Source organism: Phyllosticta citribraziliensis (genome assembly GCF_038025025.1).
Source record: "Phyllosticta citribraziliensis strain CPC 17464 chromosome Unknown J3D65scaffold_2, whole genome shotgun sequence".
Classification (NCBI taxonomy): domain Eukaryota; kingdom Fungi; phylum Ascomycota; class Dothideomycetes; order Botryosphaeriales; family Phyllostictaceae; genus Phyllosticta; species Phyllosticta citribraziliensis.
This window is the reverse complement of record NW_027117339.1, coordinates 2,613,261-2,631,297: the sequence shown is the minus strand read 5'-3', so window position 1 is coordinate 2,631,297 and position 18,037 is coordinate 2,613,261. Positions and strand designations below refer to the sequence as shown.

Here is an 18,037-nt window from a genome sequence, read left to right as displayed (position 1 = left end):
GCGAGGACATGATGGAAGGAGAAGCGTTGCCATTGTGTGTGACACGAGCGACAATGTGTGGAGGGTTAGCCTTTAACGTGGAAAGTATTTGGTATTAGGCAAAGCAGTCTATTATGACACACCCTCTACTTCTCAGTGCAAACTTCATCCGTAGAGTAGGCGTAGCGGTGGTCGCGGATGACTGCTCCCGGCATGGAGCCGCAGTCCTAGGTTGATGGATTTCTTTGCACATCCACTGTGGCCGAGCCTCGCGTGATGGCATCAGTATCTCGTGCTGCTATCATCAAGTCAGCCGCCGCTACCGGCAGCGGCAGCTCGAGCATCATAACTGTACAAAAACGACGCAAAGAGAACGAATCCCAGAAACCAGCGAGAGAATCCAGGCAGAATGCCCCACGCTGCCGGCCTGTCGTCCAATCATTCATCGTCCGAAGAAAGCCAATTATAATCCCTCTTCCAATCCTTATCATCGTCTTCACTGTCTGAAAAAGGACCCCCGAGGGCTTTCTCAAAATTGGCATTGAATGAAGAGAAGTATCCGCGAACGCCCTGGTCGCTCTTTTTCAAGGCACGTTCTCCAAACACGTCCTCCATGAAGCGACCCTCCATCATCTGGCGGAACCAAGAGCTCTTCTTTTCGTCAACGACCTTCGCCACGTCCTCGAGTAGGCGCAACCTCTCCGGCCTCTTGTGCTCTGCGTACCCAGGAGGGCTCCCTCTTTCCCCGAAGAGGTTTAGAGGCGCCTGTGCGATGACGGCGTACGAGAACCTGCTTTGATGGCCGTGGCTCTTGACGACCGAGGCTTGCGCCTCGCTCAAGAAGTCTTTGGCCAAGGCCAGAAAGTCGATGCGCCGAGCCAGCGGGCCACCGAGTGCAAGCTCAAGTACCCTGCGCTGGTCGGCCTCGCTGTCCTCGAGCAGGGTCATGCTCCAGTTGGCGAGGCTGAACACATGCAGTGTGCGCAGTGGGTGGTGCGCAGGGTACAGGATAGGGTCTATTTGAATATAGCGAAACACGGCAAACAACCAGACGGGGCCCAGGTTGTGGAAGCCAGCCTTGCTTGGGCCCTCCAAGCTGGCGGTTCGCCGCAGAAAGTCTTCCACGAGGTCAGGGAAGGGCTGCCTGTAATTTGGCCATACCTCTGTTGAGGAGAGTAGCCACATGACGGGCAACAGGGGTTCGAGGTCCACAGTCTTTGGACCGCCGATGCTCTCGACGTAACCGAACGCGTAGGCCTCGAGTGCGTAGAGGTCAGGAGAAAGTGGGGATATCGAGTCGCGAGGCTTGCGGATTCGCCGAGGGAGTTGTCGAGCGAGTTTGTGTATCAAAAACTCATCGGTGGCAGGCAATGGGGTGTCTTCAGGTACATACCGGTCAGGCTTGCCAGTGGTCAGAGCTGAAGCATAACGTGAGATCTTGCGTTCTTGTTCTGGTGAAGGTTGCTTGAGTCGATCTTCCATGGTATCGCATCCCCTTTGACACTTGCTACATTTGCAGTCAAAGTAGTAGCGGTCTCGGAGCTCTTTTTGTCTTTGGAAGAAGGGACACTTGTCATCCACGTAGGACATGGAGATTTCCTCGTCCTTGGATATGGGTCTGAGAGCGCGATAGCACAGCTTGGTTCCTTCCAAAACGACAAAAGCGTTGGGCTCGCACGAGTGGTTGGCGCAGCTTGCAAAAGGATCAACTCCTACCCCAATGGGATAAAGGGCGGCTGTAGTAATGGTGAGACTGTTGGTGAGAATCTGCGAGGGATTAGCCAATTGGCCTTCGCCGCGCGGCGACGCTTCTTACATACCCTTGCGTAAATCGCCAGTGCCTTGTCAAAGTTCGAGGACGTCTCTACGCCAGAATATTTTAGAGCACCCATGGCCATGGCGGCATGTGTTTCGAAATCGTCTCGCTCTCTCAGCTTGTCAACGTGGCCTGGCAGGCTCTCAAATGCCTCCCACTCCTTGTCAGATATCCGGCCATTCTTCCTCGCCGCCAGAGCTTGGGCGACAAGCCGAACTGCATGGGGAATCTCTGACGCTCGCGGCAAGCCCTTCCAAATTGGGCATTGGGCTTTGTGCTGGCGCTTCCACGCAATGGATTGGCATTGCTATCAAATGTTAGCCAGACAGTCATGAAATGGAGCCGTGGAAAACTGACCTTGGAGCAGTAGCTCACGACTTTACAAGCTGAACATGCGCTGATTTTGATGTGGCGTGAGCCAGGCAAACCATCGTTGCTGCGCACGAAGCAGTTTGAGCAATATAGGCGCAATCCGGCACTGTCCAGCTCCGTAAGCATGGGGCGTGGAATCCCAAAGATCAGCTCGCCTTCTTGAAAGGCTTTTTTGGCGAAAAGACCATTGCCTGCAATCGGCGACAGTTTCTTGTAGGCATTGTCAATCTCGGCCGCCATTTTGAGGTTGGGTTGGTTAGGTGAGAGAACGACGCGTTGATTGAAGTGGCGCGGGTCGACACGAAGTCACGCCTAAATGCCGCTAATTTGTGGCGCTTTACCCAATTCGGTGACAAGGCTTGGTAGAGCTCATGATTGCTTCCCGGACGGACTACAAGAGGACTTGGACAAACAAAGTTTGCTCCCGGAGTATTCGTCAGGCACACATTGGCTTTCATCCAAGTCAGAAACTTGTATACCCCCAATCCACTCCTCATCCCACCGTATCCAGAAGCGAGCCAGAGGATCCCGTAAGGACTATTGTACAAAAGGGCCGTGGGTGTTCAATTGCACACTATATCCATTGATCCGTAAATCCCGTCTCCTCTGCCCACCACCCTCTTCCTTCGTAATGGTATCACTGCGCCGCCAGCGAGGACGAAACAACCCAACAAGCAAAAAAAAAAAAAAAAAAAAAAAACAAGACAGAACAGGGTTCCTGTGGCCAGAACACCCGAAAACGAACGCAATGCCCCGCGGAAACGCATGCTGTACCGCTCCAACAAAGGCGCCATTAGGACGAAGAGTTTCCACGGCCGACAGACAGGAAAGCAAAAGAAAGAAAAAGTGCGCCAGTCGAGTTCGCCTTGGTAGGAAAACGCCCGAAACTCCTTTGCCCTCGAGGAGACCTCATTAATGCCGTTTGGTCGATGGCTCTAAGGGGGAGGCAAGAGGAAGGTATCCTGGTGGTCCTGCTTGTCCCCGCAATTTTTGGTTTGTAGGATGGATAATGAGATTCCCAAAGATCCGGGATGGAGAATGCGTCCAACTCGTCATGAAACGCCATGGTGCCATGGTGCTAAGCGCGACTTCAAACACGCTTGCTCAGCAAAGCGATGATGGGGAAGCGACGCGTGGACCCACCGAGGTGCTTGCAGTCCGAGGCAAAGATTTGGACGCCGACCATGGTGTTGCAGTCGGATCGCCCATCAGTTTCTATGATGCGCCGTATCGCCGAGGTGGAGATTCTTGACATAGCGAAGGAATGCAATCGTCTCCTCGGCCTCTGGTAGTACCCTATCGGCGATGGCGTCGTGCTCCGACAGCTTCTGTCGCATTTTGGCGGCTTCGCCCGTCAATTGTTGCCTTTCCTGCTCAACCTCGTCCTTGTACGCCTTCATCGACTCCTCCCACTCGAGTTTTGAAGCGGCATAGAGATGCTTGAGTTCTTGTAGGAAGTGGTCCTTGCGCTCCATTTCCTGCCGCATCTGGCCAACAATGACATCGTGTGCTTGGCTTGTGGCTTCTACCGTCACGAGCTTCTTGACATCACGGCTTCGGTAGTCCCTGAGCTCCTTGAGCACCTTGTTCTGCTTGGCCACCTCTTGCTTGTAGATGCCGTGGTTGGACTTGAGCTGGTTGTCGAGGTAGTGGTTCTTTTCGGTCAAGAGTCGGGTTTGTTCGCGGGCCTCGGTAAGGTCTTCTTGCAGATGGGAGACTTCCCGAACATTGTCCCTCTTCACCTTGGACAACTCGTCGTTGTTCTCCTTTTTCAGAGTAGCAATTTCTCGCTGATGATCCGAGTGGGCTTGCCCTAGTTGCAGGCTCATGCCGGTGGCCTGGGCTTCGGCCTGTCTCCTCCTGTCCTCCTCGGCCTTGAGTTGGTTCCGGAGCGACTCTTCAAACTCCTTTCGCGACTTGCGTGTGCGTTCGGCGGCTTCTGCAGCAGCCCTCAGACTGTTGTTCTCCTCGCGTAGTTGCTCGACGACGTTCTTCTGGGCGCGAATGTTTTCGGTGAGCTCCTGAGTCTTTGCCTTTTCGGCATTGAGGTCTCGAATGAGGCGATCATTGTGGGCAGTGAGGCGCTCGATGACTTTGGAGGTGGGTTTGGAGGGGTTGGCAAAGGGCGAGACGGTGGGGTTGGCGCCGTTGGTCAGCTCGCCTAGGGGAGAGGGCGAGGGCGATTGTTCGTAGAGGCCGTTGGTGTGGTGGTTGGTGGAGGGCATGGTGTGTGTAGGAGTGCGAGGGGCATCGTTTTGGTGGTAGGAATCCCACAGCCTCGAGTTCATACCGGACGCGGGCCGGGTCGGAGGGAGGGAATGCGGCAACGGAAGAGTCGGCGACACATCTAAGGTTGCGGTGCGGTGCTGAGCTGAGCTGAGGTGGTGGCAGGAGCGGAGGGTTCAGAAAGCGCACAGAGTCCAGGTGTCGGGGGGTGAGGGAGGAGAGTGATGTACCGAAGCGTACTGTAGGTAGGTAGGAGGTAAACAACGGCGGCCGCCCTCCTGATTCGCCGCTACACGCCTCTTCCGGCGTATCGTTACGGCCTGCCTCTCTCTCCGCCGGTCGACGGCTGAAACACCTTCACACAAAGACGCATCTTCATTTCCTACGCGCTCCACCTGACGCAACCTCCCGCCGTGGCTCCTTTTGCTCCCAGTCCGATTGTCATTTTCTGCCATTCCCTGAGCCACCAGGGAGCAAACAAAGCCAAAGCCAGAGCCACCCCTACTGACAATGCCAGAGACTTGGACCACCGACGAAACCGTCTTCAACCACTTTTTCAATCGGCATGAAGCGGGACAACTCTCGCGCGTTGCCGACAGGGCTTCCCCGTCGACGCCAGGGACAACGTCCGGAGCACTCCCGCAAGCTTGCATGCATCCACAACCTAGACGGTCGGGGATCATGCTTCTCTGACGCATGCGGGTTTCGTGCCGGCAACACCCAGTTACCACGGCAATGCGCCCTCATGCTGCTGCTTCTATCGACGTTTGGCATGAATTCACAAAATCCGCCGACGGTCTCGAAGAGCGCGGCAAGCCTCTCCCGAGCCTCTGTTCTCTCAGGATTCAGCCTTCTTCGCACGTTTCATCATTTGCTAGGCGCGGGCCTGATAGTATTCCGTCGTCCACTCAAATTGGCTATAAAACGCCCTGTGTAGCCGTTTTTCGCGAACAACGTTGCTGCCAAGTAGAGCTTGCTCACGACCCCCTGCATGTGATGGCGCATGGGCCGCACGTTGCAAAGAAGCTTGGTATGCCTTTCAAACCATTGCCAAGGAACAGACCTGATCGCTTCTCTTCTCGAAATCTCGAAAAGCCTTGCACCAGCAATTCCCGATTGTCCCCCGACGGCGCATTGCATCGAGGCCCCAGAGACTTGAAGAACGTGCCCATCACCGTCAAGAGCTGTCAGGTGTCATCGGACACGGGAGGCTTGTTCTTTAAACCTAAATGAATGACGGACACGCCGATCCACCAACCCTATCAGAAACAAGGTGCATCTGATCCGTCATAGCACCTTATTGACAGACCCAAAGAGCTGGTCGTAGGATGGAAGCGCTTGCGCGCGGAAAGAATCCTGAGACGAATCTGCCAAACAGATCGACGCGGGTGGGGAGCCATGAAACGTGACAGCTTCGAGTATTGAACGCACCTGGGACCATGTTGGAAAATGGCAGGCGACCAGAGTCTCGCACGACACGGGCGCGAAGAAGAGACACAGGTCCAACTGACGAGCAGTCTCATTCCCCAATGACATATGTACAGCCGGTGCTGCCCATCCAAACCTCGTGTAGGCGATTTGCGTCAACGTCGAGGCGTGCACCAGGACCAAACGTCTCTTTTGTTGGATATGGGTCGTCGGGGTAGGCTATGGTGAGCTCGCCGTCGAGTATCAGATGGGTTGTGAGGTCATTGTGTTTGTGCGGTGGGTAATGGGCGTTTCTAGGCAACCGTCAGCGAGGAGTGCAGAATCGGAGGGCAGAGAATACGAACGGTCCGTCGCTCCAAGTGAAGACGTGGGAGAAGCCCCAGCTACGGACTTGGCTCTCAGCTTGGCTGGCAGACATGTACGGCGGTTGTTGTTGGTGGTGGTGGGTGTTGGTGGGGAGGAGCTGGTGGTGGTGTGGGGAAGTGGGATGACGTAAAAGTCCCTTTTCTTGGCCCAAAGGAACATGAACGTGGCACTCAACAAGGCCAACTGAATCAATCTGTTTGCTCCGGCCCAACTGCGCCAGTCTGACCAACATAACACTGTCAATCAAGGCGCGTAACTTTGTCCGGTGGCTCAGAAGACGTGCGCCGCTGCGGCCAACCTTGATACGAAACACCGTCCACTCTACTCCACTCCACATCTAGGCCCATGCCTCTGACTCGTCATGAACTTGATCCCTCAGGCCGAACCCTTTGAGCAGGTTGAACTTGTCACGTACCACGTGAGGCCCCTCTAAAGACGGGACCTGGACCTGGACCTGGACCTGAGCACTTGTAGCTTCCAAGCTTGGCCTTCCAACAAGCTCCCGCCTGCTTTACCCGCCGAGCCTCCTACCTCCAACTCAACCACCCATCTCCCTAGCCACCTACCTACACTACCTACAGACCTGTGCCCCTTCTTGACCTCGTAAACAATGCCGGCAGACTTGTCCACCACGCTGCCTCAAGGATCCGTCCAAGAGACGACCCAGAAAAAGGAGACGACCGTCGCAAACGCCGAAGCCCAAGCTGGAGGCGGAACCGCGAGCTACACCATCGAGCATGCCCAGAAAGTAGACCACCTGAACCCGGCCCTCGCAACCCACGTCAAGGCCATCTTCAAAGAGTTGGAAAAGGACTTTGAGCTGTCCAAGAAACAGGGATTGTCCGACTTCTTCAAGACCCACCAGCAGCATGCCCAGGATCCCATCCCCATCAACCATGACCGCTTCTCGCCCGACCATCTCCAACAATATTTGCAAAGTCACCATGCAAACGCTCTGGCCCCTCCCGAGCCTTTGGACATAAGCTTTCCCATCTCCAACTACTTCATTTCCTCCAGCCACAATACCTACTTGACCGGCAATCAGCTGTACAGCGAATCGAGTACCGATGCGTACAAGAATGTGAGTTCCACTGGACACTCAAAACCACGTGACATGCTGACAACCACAATCAGGTTCTCCTTCGAGGTTGCCGTTGCGTTGAAGTAGACGTCTGGGACGGCCACGATTCTGATTCCGACTCAAGCTCGAGCGATGATGAGGGCGAAGGACAGGAAAAGACCGGCCTCAAGGCAAAGCTCATGTCCAAAATCAGGAGGAAGAAGAGCGTCAAATCCAAGCAGGCCAGCCCAAAAGCCGAAAAGGAGGCTTCGCCCGTTGGCAAAGAGGATAATCTGAAACCAGAGCGCACGAACTCGCGCCCAGAACCTCGAGTCTACCACGGCTACACTGCGACGACGGATATCCCGTTCCGAGCTGTATGCGAGACGATTCGTGACTATGCCTTTGTGAGCTCGTAAGTGCCCAACAGATGCTCTACGCCCGGATCTGAAAGCTGACGAAACCAGCCAACTTCCTGTCATCGTCAGCCTCGAGGTCCACACCAGCCCAGAGCAACAGGAATCAATGGTCGAAATCATGCTGGAGACTTGGAAAGATTATCTCGTGCAAAACATCTCAAACGCCGACTGGGAGGACCCCGACAAGTTGCGCCTCCCAACGCTGAAAGAGCTGTTCCACAAGATACTGGTCAAGGTCAAGTACTCACCTGTTAAGCACGATGCTGAGCCAGAGACACAAGAAAACGAGACCAAGGATCTTGAAAAGCTCGAATCCAGCTCTTCTTCCGACGAGGCCTCGCCGGAACAGAAGAAGAAGCCGAAGGCCAAAATAATAGAGGCCCTGAGCAAGTTGGGCGTGTACACCCGGGGCTGTCACTTCAATGGTTTTACTTCTCCTGGTAAGTGCCTATCCTTGCCGTCGTGGGAAAGGTCTAATTTTGTCACTGTAGAGGCAACTATCCCCACCCACATTTTCTCCCTGTCCGAAGGCCGTCTCATGGAAGCGCATCAGCAATCCCCGGTCGAACTGTTCTCTCACAACAAAGTAAGTGGTCTGTTCGCTCTTTTGTCGGGGTCCTAACGTCCTAACTCGGCATAGAAATACTTCATGAGGGCGTACCCAAAGGGTACTCGAATCTCGTCGTCCAATTTGGATCCTCCCCTCTTTTGGCGTCAAGGTGTCCAAGTGGTCGCCCTGAATTGGCAGAAATGGGACGAAGGCATGATGCTGAATGAGGGCATGTTTGCCTCGACTGGGGGCTGGGTCCTCAAACCTCCTGGATACCGCAGCGATTCTCCTGCCGAACGCCACTTGCACGCCCTCAACTACGGCACCTTGGACCTGACAATTGAAGTGTTTGCTGGCCAGGACATTCCGTGGCCCGAGAGCGACAAGGCCAAGACAGACAAGGGTTTCCGTCCCTACATCAAATGTGAACTGCACGTAGAGAAGCCAGAAGAGCGTCACGGAGCTCCAGTGCCAGGAGGCGGCAAGAGTAAAGAGGGCGAGCACAAAGTGCGAACCAAGACTGCGAGGGGCTCAGATCCTGATTTTGGAAGAGAAATCCTCAAATTCGAGCAGGTCCCGGGAGTGACACCAGAGTTGAGTTTTGTCCGGTAAGTCGGCTTTCATCGTCGGAGCACGTTTTCCTCTTCTTCACACCCACTTTGTTGAGCTGCACACACCCGTCTCTGTGCTAGCAGCAGTCGCAACATTACTCATGTTGCTCCCACTTGTCCCAGGCGCCAAAATGCCGCGCTTGCGTACGGTGTTGGCCGGCGGTGCAAGCTTGACTTGTTGCCAACTGCAGTGTCCGCTTTTTTGGAGTCTTGCGGCCTCCATCTCGCACACCACCAAGGGCGAATATACTTTCTGTGTCACCCGCACTTGCTGCATTGCCGCGGTCGCCGGTGCCACGGCCGCCACCACATTCACTGCCACAACCGCGCTTCCTGCGGTCATGCCGACACGGTCTGATCTGATTCATCTTGACCGGTCCGTCCACTGGGCATGTCTGCCTCAGGGATGCGCGTGCGGATCGGGCCGGCGCACACGCAGTCCAGGCACAACGGGAAGGAAGCTGCCGCGGCGACGGTGACAGCTGTGCGGGTGTCAGCATAAGCAGACACACATGAGGGTACACGCCTTGCCAACCTAGCGTGACCTCAAGTCACCACAGGTCGTCACGGCTGCGTACCTGGACCTGTTCCCCCTGAGGTTCACCGGATGACGCCGACAGGCAGGGCACCGCAAACCTGCTCCGCGATTGCACCACTCGCATCTTGTGTTGCCTCTGGCCATCTTTGCATCTTCCTGTCGCGTCGCCTTGCACATGTACTGACGGAAACATCCACCCGTCACACAAGAATTGCCCCATCCCAGCACATGACGCACGACCAGAGCCATTATCGTCATTTTTGTCGTTTGAGTTCACGGCTGACAAGATCTCACAGCTTCAAAATTCTCGATGACGAGTTTGGTCACGACGACCTGGCCGCTTGGGCGGCGTTCCGCCTCGACCGCCTGGCTCCGGGCCACCGCCTCATCCACGTCTTCGACCACAACGGCGTGCAGAGCAAGGGCGTGCTGCTGGTCAAAATCACCAAGCGCTTCGTGGTCGAGAAGGAGGCGCAGCTAGCCAAGGGCGTCGAGAGCATTATGATAGCAGAGGTTGCCTCGGTCAGCCCGAAGGAGGCCGTGGCGGCGACGCCGAAAACGGCGGCGGACGCCAAGGCGGAGCAGCAGGCGAAGGAGGCCGCGCAGAAGGCGGAGAAGGAGAAGCAGGCCGCTACTGCGGTGCCTGAGGCGGCGGCGTAGAGTGCTGCCGTTTTGACGCTGGGATGGTTTCGTTGTGGGGTTGATTGATTTTTCTTTGATGTTGGCTCCAGCGCGCATGTCAGACAGACCCAAAGCGCGTTCATGCTGCTGGATATTGGGATTGGGTCAGATTGACACCATGAGCGGATGGACGGCGTGGTGGGCTGGGGATGAAAATAGTGTATAGGTTGCAGCATGCCGCACCACAAAGTTGTATTTGTTCATATTGCTAAGTCGATGACCACCATGGCTGCCCGCTGCGCTCAGGGAACTGTCGTTATGCACAGCAACTGTGCGCAGAGAGCTTCCACACCCTTTGACACCTATCTTGCTCTCAGCGTGACGGTCTATTCGTGATGAGCTACAACACGACTTTCGCAGCAGTCTCGTCGACATCGTCCGCGCTCAGTCGACGCGACATTTTGCGGCACGCTTGTTGCGGCTGATTCACGTATTCAATAAACTTTGTCGGGCAGTCGGCGCACATGAAGAGAACGAAAATGCTACCACGAAGTAAGCGACAAGACAGTGTTTCTGCGGCGGATTTGTTGGGTGTGGCTTGAAGAGAGGAACGGAGAGGTTGGCTGCTTGACCAAGGCATGTTCGCAAAAGTCGTGGCTCACAGAATGCTGCTGGCTTTGGCATGTTGGAGCCGATGAATGTTGCTTGCTCAGCTCCTCTACAGGCCTGGAAATATGCATAAATGCCACGAATGCTCCCCAGTACCCTCTGGCTAAGGAGATGTAGCTTCTGGTTGACTGAGCCTGCTTCGCTTGATGGTAACTGGGCGCTGTCTTCTGTCCTTACGGGCCAGGAGTCACTAATCGCAAGCGCTTGCTTGCTCGCTCACTTGCATGCTTCTGCGTCGTCTGCCAAATGCACAGTACACTCCAGCCAGAGAGATGCAATCAGATTGAGCGACGTGCGTAGGCGAGTGTCGCAACAGCAATGACGTGACAGAGGAAATTGTTCTCGCTGCACTGCAGGAGCAGCGGCGGCGGCGGCGACAGCAGCAGCACAAGGAAGGAAAGGCGACCTGGCGGCATGTCTCCTTGGGCAGTTTTGCAGACCGTTGCGGTGGGCGGCTGCATGTGCAGCTCAAGCGACATTGTCGCCGTTGTCGTCGTCATCACCATCAAACCTCGCAACAATTGGACAGTTCCGATTCCCGAGCTTGGCTGACTGGCCTTGGTCGCTGACGTGTGCTAGGCAAGCAAGCAAGCGTTGCGACGATATTGCGATACGTATATACATGCATAACCGATGCCGCATGTAGGTGCGAAGTACGAGGACGCAGCTTGGTTGCACAGGCGCGCGGGGGGGTTTGAGAGGGGAAAGAGAGGGTCAGATACCTACATACGATGTTGGTTTGCCACGGCGGCTGCGGCTGCTGCTGTTGCCTGGTAAGCTGGATGCATTGCATGGCATGGCATGACGGGGCGGGTACGGGACGGGTCGCTGTGATTTGGAGGACGCCTTAAAAGCGAGCGGCGACGAGGTTTATATGCAGGCAAGAAAAGAGTCGACAGGAGAGAAAGAGATGAGAGACAGAGAGACACATGGCGGTGTGGATGTGGATTGATGCATGGAGTAATAAATCGAGGCGCGCTTGGGGACGAGAGCCGGCCAGTCGGGACGCGCGCCATGTACGTAGGCATCTAGTTGGGCCTTTGAGTTGGAACGAGAAACGGTGAGCTGGCGAAGAAAGCAGGGTATAATTTCTTTTTCCTCTCTCGGAGTGCCATCGAATGAGGTCGGTGCGCGGCTCAGGGACCGAGGGCGCGAACCGGCGGGCCGGGACGTGGTGACACGGGTGTGTAACGGTTCAGGGGAGTGACAGGGGTGACTTTTTTTTTTCCCGACTTTTTTCTCTTTTTCATTTCCCTCCTTTGTTTTCTTTCTTTTTGCAAACGCTGTGAGCTTTTTGCCGCCGGTACGCCAGTGGAGCTTGAGCCGTTGACGGTGGTTCGATGGGTCTGTCCAACCGCCGTAGAGCTACGTTCCAAAGCGGCATCAGAGCAGTCACTGGTTTGTGTCAAACCTTGCACCAACCGGATCAATGCGTTGGCCCGGAGCAATCTCCACCAACTGGGAGCTTTCAAAAATCGAGATAGGATGAGACTTCCCAGTGAATGCAGTGCGTCGACGGGGGCAGCTTATTCAAAACTCTTCCGGAGCTTGCTCCCAGAGGCCTCTGGAATGTTTGAAATTTTTCAATCCTGCTTGGACGCCATGCAGCTTTCCTGCTGTTGGCGACGATTGAAGAAACCGAGTCCGAAATTTGTTGTACACGATATCCGAGACTGCGGCTCTGCGGGTCGACAGGAGACGTCATGCAGGATATCGAACAAATTGCAAACCGCCGTGAGAATGCGCCATGTCCTTTTGACGCAAGTAGCCTTTTGAGACGCCCCTGCACTGTATTAGTTCCACCCAGCCACTTGGCAGAAGAATCGAGTGGGGCCGGTTCATATTTCCAGACATATTTCCCGGTTATGACTCCCAAAGCCCCGGTTCAGGTGCATATCTCGTAAGACACAAGCGCCAAAGCGGGTCATCTGGCGCGTAGCGCTTGCCCTGTCTCGCTTGTAAGCGCAGCGCAAGACTGACAGAGAGGTGCCGACCGCATAGCTGCTGGGAAAGCGGGTTCACGACTTGACCAAGATCCGGAAGTGCTTTGCAGACGTACAACATGCGGCAACGCGTCTTGTCGCTGGTAGCGGAACCGGAGCAGTAGTCGATTTGGAGTGCCTTGGAAGAAGCACTGATGCTGGATACCAAATTGTAGAATGCATCAAATAGCGTCGAGTCAGTCGTACAAGACTATGGGTTTCGAGTTGCTTCAAGGGGCCATTTCTGACTCAAGCAGGCGGTGAAGTAGACATGCCTTTCTAGACTAATCTAATCAAACTGTCATAGCACATGGTGATCATACCTGGGTGGATAGTGTGGGGTGTATGCATGTACCTTTTGTGACAGGGATACGTACCTGGTTGAACGGTTTCCTGGTATTACATGCAGGACACCGAAGGTATTGCTAATTTTGCCCTTGTTGGTAAGTGGGAAAGCACAGGTGCGTGGTTTGGAAGTCCAACGATCATTGACCCCCTGTCAGCGTACCACAAAGCTCCAAACGGCAGACTTGCAGGAACCTCGGCCATGTTGTTGGTGTCAAACTCTCCTCCTCCATTGTGTTTTGGTCACTTTTGCTTGCGGTTTCGACATTTCTTTGAGCACGCTGTTGCCAATTTTCAAAAGGAAGACCTGGTTCGGAGCTCGTTGTCCATTCTGTGTGATTACGTCGAGTAACGTGGGTCCTGACCGAGCACTTGGATCGAGGCTGCAGAGCGTTGCGAGCTCTGAAGATCCAACGGTCGGACAAAAGGGTGAGTGGATGACAATCTCCCGAGGGGCCGTTGCTTCGATTCCCAGTGACTTTAGATCGGCTGGCCAGAGCGCGATGCTCCGTCACCACCAGAAACAGCATTCTCCACAAACTCGCCGGACTCCGAGGACATACGATAGGTCATTACTTGCGGCATACCAAGTGGATCAGGGTGGCTACGCAAAAAATTTCCGGCCGGCACCCATCTTCGAGGTTTGACTTGAGTGAATCTTAACATGTGGACAAATCAGAAGCCAATCACTTAGCCGGTGACTTGCTTCGTCATCAGCCGTGGTGTACAAAGCGCCGGAACTGCCCGGATTGTGTGGGAAAAGACAGCAAAGGCGCGCTCGAAAAAATTGGGCCACTGAGCGGTGGATTGCAGGGAAAAGCTGAATGGCGAGTTCTTGTTCGCGGATAGGTTGATATGGTTCCAATCGGATATGGCGTAGGAAAAAATGAAAAAGGCTAATGGAGAAAAAGAAATGGCTCGACGGTGTTTGCCCTGCGAGATCGTGGTTCGTGCCGCGCGGCAGATCTCTTGGCCATGTCGGAGCTTGCGAGCCGACCCTACAGCCGTTGTCGATGGTGTTGAGGTTCAAAAGCAATGCGTCTCGCAGCCAACCGCAACAGCAAAGTAGATGGGAAGCCGCGAGTGGAAACGGCCCACGGATCGCAAGAGGCGGTGTGGGTCCCGTCTGGAGATAGCGGTTCGATTTTGTCCGATGACGACGGCCGGGGATGCAAGCGGCAGCCGGGCCGTACCTAGGGCACATCTGGGTGCTCTTTCTCAACACCCAGCGGACGACGACATCAGTGCAACTACAAGCAGGTGGAGCTGGCCACCAACTTCAATTTCAGTGTTCTTGTGTGCTTTCATGCTGTAGCCAACTGACTAGTCGTCGGGGAGCCGGCATCGGCGCTGGCTGTGTATGGCATGTCGTCAATTCGAGGGAACCAATGGGTTGGGAGTCAACTGCAGTCGAGTATCTATCCTGGACGGAACTGGCCTGGTATTGCCATGGGGCGCAGCTTCGTGCACAGCGCCAGGTGGAGGGTTCCGTGTGCCAGGTCAGGTACTGGTGAGGAGAACAGGGCGAACGGGATGGCGCGGACCAGAGCTTCGTCGTCCATGTCACCCCGTGTTCCATCAAAACCACCGGGAATGTCGTGCATGGCATGTTCTTGATGTGTGGGGGGTTGGGCCGAGTGACGCGGGAAAAAGCGACATGGACGGACGCGTCTCGGGAGGTGAGGTCAACGGTCGGGGCAGCGGGTACTGAGGTGGGCACCCTGGGCTTCGCGTGGGCTCACGATTGCTTTTGTTTTGACGACGACGTTTCGACAACAGGCTCGCCGCCCTTTCTGAGAGCCGTCGAGCATTCGATTGCGGTGAGGCGACGAGCTCACGTTGTTTCCTGTGCGGTGGTTGATTCTTGTGCAACATTGCTGCTGCCGGCACGGCCGCTGGTTCACGGGATGCGATAGATCGTACGGCGCCCATGACTAAGGCCATGTTGGTCGCGAGATGCGATCTATGAATTATCCAACGGTGCAAAGTTTAAACGATGGCGGGTCCGATCAGGCGGGAAACCAGAAAGCAATGGCAATGTGATGTGTCTGCCAGAACCAACCCAAGGTACCGTCTGTACTGTACTGTAAGGTATCTCACCGGCGGGATTCCATGGACACGATGTCGAGGTGTAACTCGTCTTGTGCTCCCAGAGGTCCAGGCTGAACCCAGAAGGGAGATCAACGCCACGTCCCGAGGGCGAGGGAGGGTTCATGAAGTTGATGTCGGACTAACAAATGACAGGAAAAAGCAAACCACAAATCAAGTGCGTCAACCGACGTCTCCCTACCGCCCGTCCTTGGCCAGTGCGCCTTCGAGAAACGCACCACGCGAGGATGAATCGCTGGACGGCTACCGACTGCTGCAGGCCCCTGTTCCCGTTGCTGGATCTTTCACCGCAATACGCAATCTCTGTCGACCCCCTCCATGATTGGTTTCCATGGTTTTTGGCTCATTGCGGGAAAAAGCCGTACTACTGACGGCCCGCTACATGTATCATACATGTTTTTGTTGGAACTGACCTCTCACTGTGTACCATGGCGTCTACCGCTTTAGCGCCTGTGGAATTGTAGACGTCCGATCCAAGCGGTCATACTGCGGAAACATTTCAAAAAATAAAATAAAAAAGTCGTCTGTCAACTTACATATATAACCCCTCTCCAATACCCTCAACACCATTCTCTCCAGCATCAACACAGTCCTCTCTTCTCTCCGTCTCCCAACAACTACTACATCCTCCCACTTCCACCAACTCTCAAACCACACCAAGCCTACCAACCCTCACAATGTCTTTCAACAACATCCACCGCCAGCAGATTCTGGAGCGTCTTGGAATCGAGCAACTCCCAGCTCTCCTTCCTGGCGAAGAGATGCCCTTCTTTGACCCTGACGAGACTCGCTCCGAGATCCCAATCATCAGCCTTCCTGTAACTTCTCTCCACTCCCGTGCCGTGGTCACGACTGATCGCCATATCTCTAGGTTCCTGGAAGGAAGTGCCCTGCCTGCCTGGCCAAAGGCGAAGTCGTCTGGGTCATCCCTGGCAAGTGCTGTCCTCAGTGCGGCACCCCGGTCAACTAGTGGTCATGTTCTGGTAAGTTCCTGACACTCACACAGCTGCAAATCATCGGCTAATCTGGACAAACCACAGGGCTTTCTTTTCATTTCTGGGTCCAGAGGGTGTTCAAAAAACGGTCATACGTGGGGCTGCAGCGTTAGAAGCAGCTGGACGGGGCATGGCGCGAACGGGGCCTTGATTTTCTTCTTTATTTATTCCCCTTTTCAGTCTGGCACTTTCCAAAAAGTAATTGGGTCAAAGTCAGCACGGAACACATGGTGTTTGGCTTTGGAAATTCCTCTGATGTCTGGCTGGACGGATTGGCAATCAGACTGGTCGAAGAAAGGCGTCCATACGGAAGAACTTGAATGACATCATTAGTTTATCCTTTGCCTTTCCAGTCTCGTCTGTGCGCTACGGTAAAATCGACTCTCCCATGAAACTCCTCGAGCAGGTCAGGAGAGCTCCTCAATTGACTGGTCAAACGTCTAGCAGCGCCTTCCCACTTTTCAGGCTGCATCAAAGACTCGGACTCGGGATCGTTCGACGGCGGGAAGAAAAAATCGACCCGGTTACGCAGCTCGTATGCGAGCTCAATCGTACGACAGTTGCAAGAGTCGTACTGCATTTTCCTCGTAGACGGCAAAGGTCTGCCCGATCCCCCCCAAGCAATGGCTGTTCAAGTCCTCGAAATGAGCATGCCTTGTCGGTCGTGGCGGATGCGTGGCCTGGCACCGATATTCGTCTTGCAGCAGCTCCGGTTGGCCTTTTTGGACGTCTTGACCTGCAGTTTGACAGGAGAGGCTTGCAACCCAAGCTGCAGCCCTTTGTTTCGGATTTTGAACAACCGCCGGAAACTTTTGTTGCTGAAGTAGCTTCGAGCCACTCATTCTTCTTCAGCTCCCTCCTCCCACCACAGAGTAGGGCCAAGACCTGCTTGCTGCATTGATCCCTGACAGAGTCAATAACCGATGAGATATAATCCTTTTGTTGACTTACAATGATGCTGTATGGCGATTTCCTCTCAATTTGGGTGTCGTCTGTTGTTGGCGCTTGTGGCGACTGATCGGTCCAAATCTCAGCCTCTACGCGAAAGCGTACGGTTTCTTCCATGTCAAAGAAGAGCTCGTCTCCATTCTCTGTTGTCCAGACCCAGACTTCTTCCTTTCCGACGCTGGGGAGATGCAGGTCGCATTAGCGCAAGATTGTCAACACGACATAAAGGCCAGAACTTCACCGGTCGAGAAACGTACTAGTTGACTCCCTCGAAGAGATTGACAGGACCGGGCACGAATATATCGTCGAAAAAGTCTAGCGCGACTGCAATGCGGTTAACCAGAAGCCCTTACGTTTGAACACTCTGTCTTACTCTTGATGCCTTGAGCACTGGAGTCGGTGATCCTGCCCTCGATGATCTCGCCCTTGAAGGGACGAAACACTACAAGTCGAAAGTCGACTTTGATCGATCAGCCAGGTCTTGACGAATCAGAAGCTTTGGAGACACGCACCATTGACGTTTACGATGCCAGTGCCGTGACCAATGAGGCCCTCGGACGATTTGAGAATGTCGCGGAGGCAAATGCACAAGCCGACCTCCTGTATGACCTGTTCACCGCGTCAGTAGCTCATTTGGACTTGTTCGGACCCACGTACCTTGTTCGCATATTTCGAGTGGATGGCATCCTTGATGGCTTTGATGCTCGACTTCTCAAACTCCTCTGGCTTGATCTGGATCAAGTCCGAAATTGTCGTCTATGGAAAGTGAGTCTGGCGTGCAGCCGTGGCCGTAGAATCTTTCCGTACCGTCAAAAACATGGTCGAGGTCGCACGCGAGAGATTGCGTCGGTCGAGTTCAACGAGCGAAATGGGAAGCGGATGGCAGGGCGCAGTCGGGTGGATCACATGCAAAGCCTGGGCAGTGACACAATCACATTGAGCGGGAGCATGTTGCTCTTGTTGAGGAAGAAATGGAAGATGCCCCAAAGACGGAAATTCGTCG

General features: G+C 54.6%; 7 protein-coding genes across 7 annotated transcripts; 2 read left to right on the top strand and 5 right to left on the bottom strand.

Moving 5' to 3' along the window:
- Positions 1-77: 77 nt before the first annotated feature.
- J3D65DRAFT_615241 (uncharacterized protein) lies at positions 78-2,434 on the bottom strand. The gene is made up of 3 exons (XM_066799302.1): positions 2,153-2,434; positions 1,800-2,102; positions 78-1,746 (listed from the first exon to the last, which is right to left on the bottom strand). The coding sequence occupies exons 1-3, from the start codon at positions 2,405-2,407 to the stop codon at positions 418-420; spliced, it is 1,887 nt and encodes a 628-aa protein (XP_066659165.1). The 5' UTR covers positions 2,408-2,434; the 3' UTR covers positions 78-417.
- A 795-nt stretch (positions 2,435-3,229) lies between these two features.
- Positions 3,230-4,625, bottom strand: J3D65DRAFT_232101 (uncharacterized protein). Its single transcript, XM_066794694.1, has one exon. It carries the CDS (start codon positions 4,453-4,455, stop codon positions 3,376-3,378), a length of 1,080 nt encoding a protein of 359 aa, XP_066659164.1. The 5' UTR covers positions 4,456-4,625; the 3' UTR covers positions 3,230-3,375.
- A 1,106-nt stretch (positions 4,626-5,731) lies between these two features.
- J3D65DRAFT_232143 (uncharacterized protein) lies at positions 5,732-6,660 on the bottom strand. The gene is made up of 3 exons (XM_066794695.1): positions 6,166-6,660; positions 5,825-6,114; positions 5,732-5,749 (listed from the first exon to the last, which is right to left on the bottom strand). The coding sequence occupies exons 1-2, from the start codon at positions 6,522-6,524 to the stop codon at positions 5,913-5,915; spliced, it is 561 nt and encodes a 186-aa protein (XP_066659163.1). The 5' UTR covers positions 6,525-6,660; the 3' UTR covers positions 5,732-5,749; positions 5,825-5,912.
- Positions 6,359-10,352, top strand: J3D65DRAFT_615230 (PLC-like phosphodiesterase). Its single transcript, XM_066799301.1, has 6 exons — positions 6,359-7,268; positions 7,322-7,662; positions 7,715-8,106; positions 8,158-8,252; positions 8,307-8,824; positions 9,662-10,352. Exons 1-6 carry the CDS (start codon positions 6,798-6,800, stop codon positions 10,023-10,025), a joined length of 2,181 nt encoding a protein of 726 aa, XP_066659162.1. The 5' UTR covers positions 6,359-6,797; the 3' UTR covers positions 10,026-10,352.
- A 3,108-nt stretch (positions 10,353-13,460) lies between these two features.
- J3D65DRAFT_232084 (uncharacterized protein) lies at positions 13,461-14,663 on the bottom strand. The gene is made up of 2 exons (XM_066794693.1): positions 14,307-14,663; positions 13,461-14,248 (listed from the first exon to the last, which is right to left on the bottom strand). Exons 1-2 carry the CDS (start codon positions 14,347-14,349, stop codon positions 13,587-13,589), a joined length of 705 nt encoding a protein of 234 aa, XP_066659161.1. The 5' UTR covers positions 14,350-14,663; the 3' UTR covers positions 13,461-13,586.
- Positions 14,664-15,768: 1,105 nt separating this feature from the next.
- On the top strand, positions 15,769-16,115 carry J3D65DRAFT_665185 (uncharacterized protein; the record flags this gene model as incomplete). Its single annotated transcript, XM_066802820.1, has 3 exons — positions 15,769-15,909; positions 15,963-16,052; positions 16,098-16,115. The coding sequence occupies 3 exons, from the start codon at positions 15,769-15,771 to the stop codon at positions 16,113-16,115; spliced, it is 249 nt and encodes an 82-aa protein (XP_066659160.1).
- An 809-nt stretch (positions 16,116-16,924) lies between these two features.
- Positions 16,925-17,853, bottom strand: J3D65DRAFT_665184 (DNA-directed rna polymerase III 25 kd polypeptide; the record flags this gene model as incomplete). The annotated part of the gene is made up of 7 exons (XM_066802819.1): positions 16,925-16,990; positions 17,038-17,212; positions 17,292-17,358; positions 17,408-17,494; positions 17,547-17,643; positions 17,692-17,790; positions 17,842-17,853. The coding sequence occupies 7 exons, from the start codon at positions 17,851-17,853 to the stop codon at positions 16,925-16,927; spliced, it is 603 nt and encodes a 200-aa protein (XP_066659159.1).
- Between the last annotated feature and the right edge of the window lie 184 nt (positions 17,854-18,037).